Source organism: Epinephelus fuscoguttatus, linkage group LG14 (assembly GCF_011397635.1).
Source record: "Epinephelus fuscoguttatus linkage group LG14, E.fuscoguttatus.final_Chr_v1".
Classification (NCBI taxonomy): Eukaryota; Metazoa; Chordata; class Actinopteri; order Perciformes; family Serranidae; genus Epinephelus; species Epinephelus fuscoguttatus.
Window position 1 is genome coordinate 15641227 of NC_064765.1, and position 12564 is coordinate 15653790.

The window sequence follows — 12564 nt, forward strand, 5'->3', positions numbered from 1 at the left end:
GCCATAAAAAATATGCAAACTGCTACATGAGAGATGTACCAGTAATGATGTATCATATTTCCCGGTATTTATCTGCAAGCTAGCTAACATTAGCTAGCAAGCCAGCTATTTGTATGTGTCAATTCCTGCACTGCCCACATTATGACCAAACATTGCCTTAACAGGTGACAGTCATTGGCATGCAGTCACTCAGGTGTGACCGTGCCCATAAGCTGTAGGTGGAGGATGCATTGAACATTTAACATTACTGCGAACATAAAATCATTTGTAAGGTCTCCTTAATGAGTTATATTAAAGGGTATTGAGCTGGAGAACAAAGGACCATGGGAACATAGATTGGCTCTGAGCTTTTTTTTACCCCTCAATTCAATCTTTATGCTAAGCTAAACTAAGATAAGCTAACATGCTGCTGGCTTTAGCCTCATCAGTAATAAACATACTGTGGCCTCTTTCTTTAATATGTCACTTTTGGCATGAGAACAAATTTAGCCAGAAAAAATAATGATTGATAATAAGTGATTGAGGGGGCTAGCACTGGGAGAAAATGAGCTTGGGAAGGTGTTTGTCTAAACAAGGTAACACTAGCTCCCTGTTTGATGTGTATAGAGCTGAGTGAGAGGAACATCACCCTGCTGTCTCCTCTACTTGTTTACTCCAGCATGTTACCTCCACCGGGCCACCCCACATGGACCCCCACACACATTGACCCACAGCCCGCACAGACAAACAGAGGGATAAAGAGAAGGATAGTGTGAAAGAGAGGAAAGACACACCTCATTAATCTTCCTGGCACTTTCCACTCCACAGCTGTCTGTTTCACTGGCAAGTTTACTTTTAGCAGGAGGTGAAAGTGACTGATACCCAAACGGCTGCCTTAGAATGCAAAGTGTTCAACGTCACCCACAAGTAATAATTTACACAGTTTGTAATTTAAACGCTGTCCTATTTTCTGAACTCTTTCATGCCCTCTGCATTGCTCTTAAAATGGAATTCCCAATATGTTTGGACACATACTTTCCTCTCCTGGCCGGCATGTTAAGAAGTGGAGCTAGTCTATTATGACGTGCTGAAGAGAGCACATCAAAACTTACATGTACAGTAACTGAGTTTTCCTGATAAGTTCTGTGGTCTAAAGATGGCCCTCGTGAAGTGCTCTGACTCATTCACACCAAGTTATTTTACTCAATGAAAGGCTTCTGTCTGCAGACACAAACCAGGCAGGCGGACTTGTCCACCTTATAAAAAGGAGCGGCATGTCCGTTTGTTCTGTTAAAGCGGACATAAACAAATGTCTCATGGAAGCAGTGGTCTGGTGGTGCCTTAAAAGAAGTGTCCGACATTTCCGGAAACATGCTTGCTCAGTCTTGCAGAGACAAGAAGATTGCAGTGACTCTTGATTCCTCACTGTGAAGTTTCCAGGCAACCAGCGGAAGCTCCAGAAAGTCACCGTTCCCAGCCAAGAAATAGTCTGGAACATAACCTCATATAAAACCACAACTTGTCTTTTTCACACTTTCATTTCCTTTTAACAGATTGAACACACAAGATACAGCATGTTGAGCTTTAGAAGAGATGGCAGGTGGATTTTTTAACTTTTGGTCAGAGCCAGGCCAGCTGTTTTCTCCAGTTTCAAATTTTTATGCTAAGCTAAGCTAGCCAACTCAACCTCAACCTGGTCTTACTTACAAAGCATCAAAATACACCACTTGGGCAGTACTAATGTTTAGTTTTGTGCGAGACGCACCAGACTTTGCACAAACTCCAATCTAAACCCATGAGCATCATCATTAGACGTTCAGAGCAACGGATGTAGTTTAAAGAGCGTGAAAGTTCATTCATGGTGGATGGGTTGGAGGTCGTTTGGTCCAACAAACAGCAGACTTTGACCCAGGAGAGCAGTGTTTGAGACCAACAAATAAACATCAGATGCTGCCTTGGGGAACTCAAAATCAAGTGTTTTTTAGCAACATGCCACTGCCTTTCTGGCTGCCCTTTGTGTCAAGATACAATGCAAAAGGCTGCCTCCGGTGTCACTTTAGTAATGGCTACAGGCCATCTGCCCAAATGGCAAAATATGATGAGTAGGGATGAGATCATGTTGATCTCCTGGCCCTAGCTTCAAATTCAATGCATAAATATGAGAGTGGTGTCAATGTCCTTTTTAAAATTTCGGCAAGAAAGCAAGTAAGTAAATTTCCCAAAATGTTGTACTGTTCCTTTAACCTTGCTTGTTTGCAACTCTTAAATGCTGAAGTTTTGATTTAAGTCTTTTTTTTAAATTTGTGTTTCACGTCAAAAACAAAAGAGAAAGCAACAGAGAAACAAGCACAAACAATAGTCTCAATCATCAGTACACATTGTAATTAAAATACCATCACATATGAGGCCTTATTATTCATTACAAGCTCACACTCTCACACAAACAAACACGGGGACAGCAGTCAGGCAGCCCATCCCAGGCCAGGCTCCAGTGTGGAGGGATATCAGACTTGTGAAGTGTAGCGGGGAGTCTGAATGACAATGGGTCTGGGAGCCCTGGAGGAGATCGTTATGGGCAGCAGGACCAGGCAGCAGCTGCCGTGTGCTGGAGTCAACAGCCCCAATCACCTACCTGGAAACCTGGAGCCCAGACAGCCGGGGGGCGGTGGAGCCACTGGCCTGACCTCGGCTGCAGGGACGGAGGAGCCCCCAGCCCAGACGGATCAACCAGGACTGTGATGTCTGCTTTAAGTCCCGCCTTGTTGGTGACCTGCATGTGCCCCTCCCTTCCATTATATTTGCCCAAAACCAGCCTTGTTAAATTCCCCTCCATTTACTCCCATCTACTCCCAGCTCCTCCTCTTTAGGACCCTTTTGACCACACCTAGCTATCCCCACCTAAAACTGCTGTGCTCCACTTTAATCACCTCTGAATGTGGGTGGAGGCGGGTGGGGGCTTTGGGGGTTGCAGGAAAAACCACACATTACATCATGTATTTACTTATTCAGGGTTGCTAGCGAGTGACATGTAGAGTGGAGCTGGGGGTGAAAGGTGAAGGATTTGGGAGTAAATGAGTCATGACCAAAACCAAAGGGTTGGATTCTGAGGACAAGGTTGCTTAAACACCAAAAGGAAAGGTACACAACACCTCCACAAAGACACCAACCACATATCTGCGGTTGGAGAGTAAAACTCCTAAACCTTTCACACGAACACCTGGGGTTCGTGTGATTGCTACAGACAAATTTCCAACCTAATCCTCAGAGGCTTCCCAGATGTACGCGTCTTGAACATAACACCATAATGTTTCCCAGAATACCGAGTAAGCACTTTGAGATTATTTGCTATTAATGAAAACAATTAGGGGCTCAGGCTTTTGGTAGCCTGCCAACTACTGTTTCAACATTTTTTCCTTCCTTGCAAGTGGAATTTGAACTCTCTAAATTGCTTCCCTTTAGTAACAATGCCATAAACACCCTCCAATCCCCTCTCAAACATCTGCCCATGGTCAACATCACCTCAGTAACTGCTAGTGACATGTGCCGCGGATCGGCCTTGTAGTGCGTCCAACCGCCCAACCTTAGCGAGGTGGTGCAGCTCAGAGAGACCAAACAGACCCGTTGAAGTCAATCAGCAGACTGTTCCGTTTAGCGTGAGTGTGGGATTTCTTTATTTCAATCCAGGGATCCTCCATCCTGGGAAAATAGGTGGCTGAGAGAGGGTGAAACAGAGGTAAAGGGAAAGATAGAGGAGGTAAAGGAAAGCAAAAGAAAACAGAGTAAGGGTGGATGGACTTCCACTCATTCATCTCCTGTGTCCCCACAACCCTTGCCTGTCTGATGGAGCGGCAATGGCCCGCGCGGAGACATCAAGCACATTCCAAGAGTCGGCCCAATTACGGGCAGATGAGGGGCAGTTCTCTTTGTTTAAGAACAAAGCCAGAAGTGACACAACTGGTCTTTAAAGGGAGCTCTCACAGCCGTGGCTGAGGAGAGGGGGGCCCGGTGGGTGGGGGAGGTGACCAGCTGGTTATAAATATCTATTTGGTCAGTTACTGGAAGGAAAATTTGCAGTTTGTTTGTCATCCACTCATCCAGGTGGTGGGCCTGGTGGTTGCAAAACATCAGAGCAGAGCGAAGGAGAGAGGGAGAGGCCAACCTGTTTCAGTTTGACTGCCAGAGACGAGGAATTTGACTAATTCTTATATGAAAGCCACATGTCATCCTCTAGTGTAAACCTGCTGTTAGAGAAAGCTCTTGGCAAGATCCCATTGCATATTTAACCCAGTAATTATTTTGGCCATACAGATTAGATATTACTGCAATGTGAATTAGTCTTGCACTCATAATTACGCAATGGTGGAGCAGTTTTTAATGACTATCATCTGGAAAATAAAGATATTATGATGTTCGTGTTGAGTTCACAGGAATTGCGGAACATTCTTCATTGAGCAACTTATAACTAACAGCTTCTTTGCATTTGACATCATACCAGGGTGCACAGTCCAGGTGGAGGGCAGACGACTGGGGGCAAAGATTACCAACCCTGCACAAATGCATATGATTCGTGCTGTTTACAGCTGCTCCAATTGATCAAATTGGAAAAAAACAAGGGTAAATTTAGGTCTCAAAATTTGTAGGATGTTAAGGGAAGAAGTGTATAATAATTAAAAAAAAAAAAAAAAAAAACAACCTTCATTGAGAAACAGCAGCAGATGTGAATTCACAAGCCTCCTTAGTCCTGAGGTGCAGAGTCATGGACAGGTCACCAGACTATCGCAGGGCTGACACATAGAGACAGACAACCACTCACGCTCACATTCACACCTATGGACAATTTAGAGTTATCAATTAACCTAATCCCCAATCTGCATGTCTTTGGACTGTGGGAGGAAGCCGAAGTGCCCAGAGAGAACCCACGCTGGAGAACATGCAAACTCCGCACAGAAGGGCTCCTGCACCCGGGATCGAACCGGCAACCCTCTTGCTGTGAGGCAACAGTACTAACCACCACACCACCGTGCCGCCGATGCAATATCAATGTCCTGTGATCCTGATTTTTAACGTTTCACCTGACCTCTGGGAACGTTTGACCTAGTGGCTTAGCTTGAAAATAGTAGCTAAAGTTGGCTAACACAATGTTAGCTAGTAACGTTAACCTGACGGCGGTGCATCCATGTAGTTGAGAGTTGAAATACGTTAAAGCCCAGATACACCAAACCAATATCAGGGAGCTAGCAGTGACGAAAGCCCCCTGCGGCATCACCTGACATCACCATGTCTCATCCAAAAAAGGTGCACATGAGCACACTGCAAAGACTACAGCCAGGGGTCAACCAGCATGTTCATTTAGCGCCTGTGTGAGGGGAAATAACTCTCGACACCAGTAGACGTCAGTCTTTAATTGTAATTCAAAAAGGGAAACGTGAAGACCATCTTGACGCTAGTTAGCCAGTTAGCACATCAACAACGCACTCCAACGTTGAAAGAATTTACCATGCGCCAGTGAACAGTAACACAAACCATCATGAAACGTTTCTGCTAAAGAGCTCAATTGGTAAAGAAATATAATGTTACCTTATGTATCAAGTATGTTTTGAGCTCACTCCCTCTTGACTTTAGCTTTTTGTTTACTTTCCTCACTTCAGTTTCTCTTCTTGTGCACTGCGTTGAATCAGCAGTCAGAGTGATTTCATTCACCTACAGACTCCACAGTCGCCAATGCCGATTCAGTATGATGATGAATCAGTGGGAGAAAGCCAACTAGTGCCGACGAGGGCCAGCAGTGCGGGATACACCGCACCGACGAGGGCAGCAGATGCTCACCAATGGCCCAACTTTGACCGACGCTGCTGCCTGCAGGTTCATCCAACCCTTTTATGTAGTCACATTCCTCTTTATCCAATTCACGCAGTTTATGGATTTGTCACTTCTTGACCTCCATCTGAGTTTTGGCCTCAGGCTGTTCTAATACTGAAACTAGGAATTGTAATTAAAAGATTGTATGGGCTATGGGTTGCGATAACTCCTGGGATGACTCAAAGTGTCCTGCTTTAATCTACCTTTTGGGTATCAAACACTCAGCCCCAATGGGCTAGACAAGTACCTGTAAAAAGTTTCTCTGTTTATAGTCAGTTACAATGGTTTCCAAAGGTGACAACATGGGCAAAAACATCCACAGAAGCATCTCAAACTGCTTGTGCAGAATAAGCTACTTCTCAGCTGTCCATCCATAATAACAGTATGTTTCAAACTATCATTATTTCAGTCAAAATAGAGCTACATTCGCTGCTTCCACATTGTTCTATTGCTCTAAAAAAATCCAAAGCTCTAAAGCTCGGAAACTGTGTCTTGTTGTGAAAGACAACATTTTTTACAACCACCTTTAAAGCCTACAGGGGGTGTGAATTTGATACTAAAAAGACTGATCTGGGGTGGAGAAACACTTTAATAACGCACATTGTGCAAGTGGTTGTTGATGGCCAGAAGCACGGAGTATTGGACTGCAGAGGGGCGGGACGAGTTTAAAGTTTAATTCCCACTCTGCAGTAAATTAGAACACAGCAGGGTAATGTCTGTTTATCCCAAATACAGCTGCCTGGGCCTCTCTCCTATCCCTCTCCTTCTCTCCCCACAGACCACACCGCGGCCCTGGGATCACCTGGACCAGCAGTACACACACAAACGGCGCTACGCAAAACACACATTATGCAAACACATGCACTTGCATAAACAAACAAACCGGCACATGCATACATGCATGAATGTGGACACAAACTGTACTCATGCACGCACACACAGAGATGAAAACACGCTACAAATAGATTTTGGAGTTCAGTGACACCGGTGGCTTGTGGGCTAAACTGAGACACAATTACAACGTGGCTACTTGCTTCATTTAGATTTTTATTATAGGGAATGATTGTATCTATCTAGGTTGCGTCTCAAAATAGTCTCAAACAGGGATTTTGCTGTGAGACTGTGTCAGAAAAGGTGCTTATTTTGCGCTTTTTAAAGTGTTGAGGCTGCAGCAGAGTTTAGAGTCATGTTGTTGCTCTGTCCACCCCTGTGACTTGAAAAGTTGCAGTAGTTTGTGATAGTGTGTTTGGACAGTACGCTCACTCTAATCCCTCCAAAGGTAGCAGGCCAGATAGGATGTTCTATTATTACGAGTAGGTATTTGCTGCCCTCTAGTGGACGATCAAGACGTTGCATGTTGCAAGCACTTAAAACGAGGCTGATGCCCATTACTGGGTGTTTGTCTCCACCTAGTGGACAATCAGTAACAATGCATTTTAAAAGCTGAGGGCATGTCATCTTGTTCGCGCAACTTCTACGTGCGCGTTCACGATCCAGTCCTGTGATCTAAGCGTCAGCTGTCAAGCCATACACACGCATACTACAGTCCTGTCTCCATGCAAGATTTGTTTGGACAACGAATGAATCTGAAATTCCACAGAGACTGGAACACACACACGAAGTATGGTGACTGCCGTGCTACGCCTCTCAAGCTGGACTAAAGCGACTCGGTGACAGGAAAGTGGTTTGACAAAGGTTTAAGTTGGCGTTAGTTAAAAGGGAAGAGAAAACGGATGAGCAGGTTTTCCGGTTGCTACGTTGCAGACTTGCTAACAAGCTAGCATCGGAGTTCTACAACCGGCTTCGTTAGCTTAGCTTAGCTAGCTAGCAAGCTAACGAGCTGGTGTAGCGACTGCTGCGGGGCGTTCAAGGCGGTGGGAGCTTTTATTCAGGGCTTTAATTTTGTTTAAATTTTTATTGCAACACTGGCCATTGTTGAATTTTGTAGTAGCTGTTGTAATAGTGAGAGCTTTGTCGATGTGAGGGCAAACGAGTTGGTGAGGTTGGCTCGCTCAGGTAGTTATGAGCAGTTTCAACATTAGGACCCAAACCTCCACGTTAAGGTCTTCTTTGGGCAGCGACAGTAAAGGCGTCGACGCTGTTAACAACAACAAGGAGTGGGATTTGGGCAGCGATGTGTTCTCGTACTGTAATGAGATGAGTCCCATGGATGACACGATGCAAGCGGGGATGTCCTCCGTCCAGCCGGGACTGGACGGACACCTGCCGTTCCTACACCCCAGACACCACAGCACCCAGGACGGGCTGCTGTTCGACCTGAGCGCCCCGGCTACCTTCCTCGACGGCGGCTCTCTGGAGTACAGCGACAACGATGGGAACGGCGCGGGTCCGCTGTTCGAGAGGCGGAAGAGGTCGCGGTCCAACAGCTCCAGACACCGCTTCAACGAGGTGGTCACGGAGCTCGGTCCCGAGGAGGTGCGGTGGTTTTACAAGGAGGACAAGAAAACTTGGAAGCCCTTTGTCGGGCATGACTCGCTTAAAATTGAGCTGATGTACCGGAAATACTGTGAGCTGAACCCTGGTGCAGCAGGGTCCCAGGTCAGTGGTGGGCAGGAAGAGGAGTGCGGTAATAACGGTGTGGAGAGCAGGGGGCTGAACGGTGCAGTGCCCGTGGAGACGAGGACCAGCAGTGTGCACGGCGGCCGGGGGTCCCTGGACACATCCACGGTGTCATCCGAGGAGAGGGACCCTGACAGCATTGAAATCAACGTGGAGCCTGTGTGTGTCCGGGGAGGGCTCTATGAGGTGGATGTTAGAGAGAAGGAGTGCAGTCCTGTTTACTGGAAGCGTGAGTATCATCAAAACAAAGTCTATAAAGTCACATTTGTGCTTTGCATCAGTCACACATTATGTTGAATCTCCAAAGCATCCTGTTGTGCACATACACCTCATGTATACTTCATGTCCTGCAGCATAATGTCTGACAGCATGCAGATCAATGAGCCACTCACAAGTCTGGCGCTCACTCAGACCCTCACTGCAACCAACGTCCATCCCTGCTCCCTTTAAAAGACACAAACTAGCATTTGATTATCCATCTAGTTAAGCTACTTGCTGACTCCTGCATTGTCTCTTGCTGGCTCCTACCCAGGAAGTCAGTCAATTGGCCTCAGCTGATCTGTGCTAACTAATTCATGAATATTTCCAGGAAAAGGCAGGGAACAAATGAAGGTGGTCACTACAGAGCCAGTGCAAACCTGGCCTCGATGAAAGGGTTCATGGGTAGCTGGTTCTATTGAAGGTTAACGCCAAATGACATTTGGAGAAGCAGTCATTTTTCTCAGTGTTCACGCTATGGATGGAAGTCCTTTTGTAGTCAGCTCAGATCCTCGCTGTGCCTTCTCAGCGTGACCTATAGCGCTGCAAACACAGTGTCATGTTGACATGTAGGACCATGATGTCCAACAATTGAGATGGAAACTAATGCATATCAGCCAGGAAGACAGTAAAGAGTCATGTAGTGGGACAAGTGGAGAGAAGGGGATGCTGAAGGAAAACATCCATAAAAATACAAAGGATTAGCGCTTTTGAAGGTTTAATAATAGCTTTATATTCTATCATAACAGGATGAAAAGGTCACTTATCACTTCATGGGAACTTAAAACAGTATGTCACATGAGGCACACAGACTTATCTTCTCTGACCAGACATGAACCACCTTCACAAACGAGTCAATAGTGAGCTCTGTGAGCCTCTATCAGTGTGTCTATCTTTGCCTTTTCATTGTCGTGGGCCTCTCTGTAAACAAGAGAATGCTCATGTGCTTTTATATTTGCCCAGATGAGCTGTCTTACTCTGCAGAAAGGGCCCTGTCTTTTTGCTAAATTCAGAACTGCCTTTACAATCTTATTCACCACCAGAGAGTCAGTTAATAATGTCACTCAAGACTGTAATCAAAACTGGCCTCGCTCTGTAATCCACTGAGACTTGGCCCTCCTGGATTTGCAAGAGTTGAGTTAAATGGAAATCAGTTTACGTCATCCAGAGCAGATTCTGGGAGGCAGAGTGATGCATTCTTTTACTAGAAAGTGACTGTTGTATAGTATTTTACACCCAGCCTTGTTGATATCTGTGTTTACTACCTTACAGTATTAATCTTCTCTGCCATCGCTGGCACATCGCTGCATGTCTTGGCGTGTTACCACCACCTTTAGTTATTAATGGAATAGTGTAAAACCATTGGCAGGAGTCTGCAACATGTCACCTGCATCCACACACATAGAAAACAGCACCATATAGGGCAATACTAAAATTATTGAGGCATCAAAATATCCATCTTAAGTCACTTAAGTCATTCTCTGTCTCTGTCTTACAGAACAAGATCATATTCCAGTCATGAGAGGCCAGTGGTTTATCGACGGCACCTGGCTGCCTTTAGACGAAGAGGAAAGCGACCTCATCGAGCACGAGCACCTGAACCATTTCCGCGGGCAACAGATGCAGGATACCTTCGAGACGGATTTGGTGGTCAGGACCGTGGATAGCAAAGATGGTGAGAGAGCAGGGGAGGGGACGGAGTAGATGGATAAGGTTGAATGATTTTTAAGAATGTGTGGCAGAAGAATCTAGAAAGCTACAAGATCTTTAAAACAACACAGCACTGAAGCATCCGTTCTGGTGACTAAAGTCTGAATAAATAAACGCAGCTGATAGCTTGATTATAACTAGATTTGAGAGTGGATGTTGGCAGAGTCAGAGTGGGGTTTGGGGGTAGAAACGTAAAGCCAAAACACATTATTGCTCACTCACCAGTGCTTCACTGCTGCATCCACCAACCCTGCAGTATTTTTATTGCAAGCAGGCTGGCAGTATCTCGTAAAACAACACCTATACAGTGCTGTGTGAAGGCAGCGAGAAGACGAAATGCTCTCATTAGCAATAAATTCTATAAAAAGTTAAGTTATAATCTTCACCATAAAGCCAGAAGAAAGACATCGTGAGTCATAAACAGTGAATTATGTGACAGCCTGGCCTGCTGTAGTACTGACACACAGTCAGGAGAACTGAATGGAGCAGGTGCTTCCATTCATGTGAGTATAGGTTTTGTCATGTCATCCTCCGCGACGTAAAGCAGGTGCAGCTCGTACATTCTGGCACGTCTCTTTGGCTCAAGCGAAACGCAGGGGTGCTTTCGCTGCGACAGGCAATAAGAAAGAGGCTCTTTGATTCAGCAGTCTCCTGAAGGCAGCCAGATATACGGAACCTTCACTGGTGATGAATGTGTGGGTGTGTGAATGTGGCAGATAAACAGAGAGAGGCAGAGAGGAAAAGATGCAGCAGCAACCTGTGAGAAAATGTTTAGTCTGCATCCTCAGAACTCAGCAAATATGTGTCAGAGATAATCTGGGGCGTTTATGCAAATTTTAAAATCATCTTCCCACATCAATAAGTAGCATTAATCATGGAATTAGCCTCATTTCCTGTAATGCTGATTACTTATATTTGACTAATACCTGCATAATGACACCAAATTGTTAAATTGATATCAATCACTCAAATCCTTGGCTTGTTTTAGCACACTGCTGTAGCTGGCATGTCAGGAACTGTCACTAACCCCCTACTCAGAATAAATTAACGCCTATAAATAAAGACTTCAACAGAGCAGATGCAAGGGACTACAGTAGGTCGGTCAGCCTTGCTTGTGTCGTACTCACAGCTGCTGGCACTTCTCTGAATTCAGCACAGAAGTTTTAAATCAAAACTAGAAGGCCACTAGTGGTCCACAAGCATTTGTGTACATGTACACATGGACACCAGTAGATCTGTATGTGGAAGCAGGCATATATAAACAGGCACAGGGGACAGAAGGATCATAATCAGATTATCTGCAAGACAGGTGTGTGAAATATACAGGAAGGGCGCACAAATTGGTCTTGTGACACTTAAAGGCCCCTCCATTGCACAGCACATAGATCATATGATGGTAGCTTGTCAAGTGGTTGAGGTACTGCAAGTTTATATGGTGCAGTAAAGACCGAATCACAGTGTTTGTCAACAATAACTTCCGGGCAGAAAAGCTCTGCGTCTTTTTGTCACATCCGACATTAAGGGCAAACTATCCCAGTCACAACAGCAGTGTTGGAGACTGTGCGGACATACGAATGCCAATCACTCCCACAATGTCCTATTTGGAGAAAAATATGTTTAGTTATAAAAAAAAAAAAGATCTTTGGATATGAAATACCTTTTGATGTTAAGGTCCTGTATTTCGGTTCAATAAGTGAAGATATAATGCATAACAAAGATTGGTATCTGTGTAAAATACTGTTCATTGCCAGCAAAATTACAAAGAACTGGTACAAATCTGAGCCTCCAAGCCTTAAACAATAGATGTACATAATCAAGGAGATCTTTATAGTGGAAAAGACTTTTTCCCTGAGGTCTAGAGGAGCAATATTCCCCAGAAAATGTTTCAGAAGTTATGGACACAGCTTCGTCGTGAATGTCTGGATAATAAAAGGGCATTTAACATGTGGACTCATGATTACATAACTGGTGAGCCCCCACACAGAGTTCTCTGTGGTGTTTATGTGTTGTCCAAACATTTAAAAAAAAGTTTAAATAAAGTATAAAGTTTAAGCCCTGCATCACGAACATGAAACAAAAAAGCGCTGAGCAAACACTGCCTCAGTACGTTAGTTTTTGACCACCTAAAAAAATCAATACAAGTTTAAGCTGTTATCTCAAAGTCAACGGACTCTATTG

The 12564-nt window shown here is 44.9% G+C and overlaps 1 protein-coding gene across 2 annotated transcripts in view; it reads left to right on the forward strand.

Annotated features, from left to right (window-relative positions):
* Positions 1-7350: 7350 nt before the first annotated feature.
* The window catches only part of ddhd1a (DDHD domain containing 1a), a 28240-nt gene continuing 23026 nt past the window's right edge, over positions 7351-12564 (forward strand). For both annotated transcript variants that reach the window (XM_049597097.1, XM_049597098.1), the window contains exons 1-2: positions 7351-8647; positions 10175-10351. In XM_049597097.1, the coding sequence (XP_049453054.1) occupies positions 7861-8647; positions 10175-10351 (964 nt within the window). In that variant the 5' untranslated portion in view covers positions 7351-7860. The remainder of the gene's footprint in view (positions 8648-10174; positions 10352-12564) is intronic.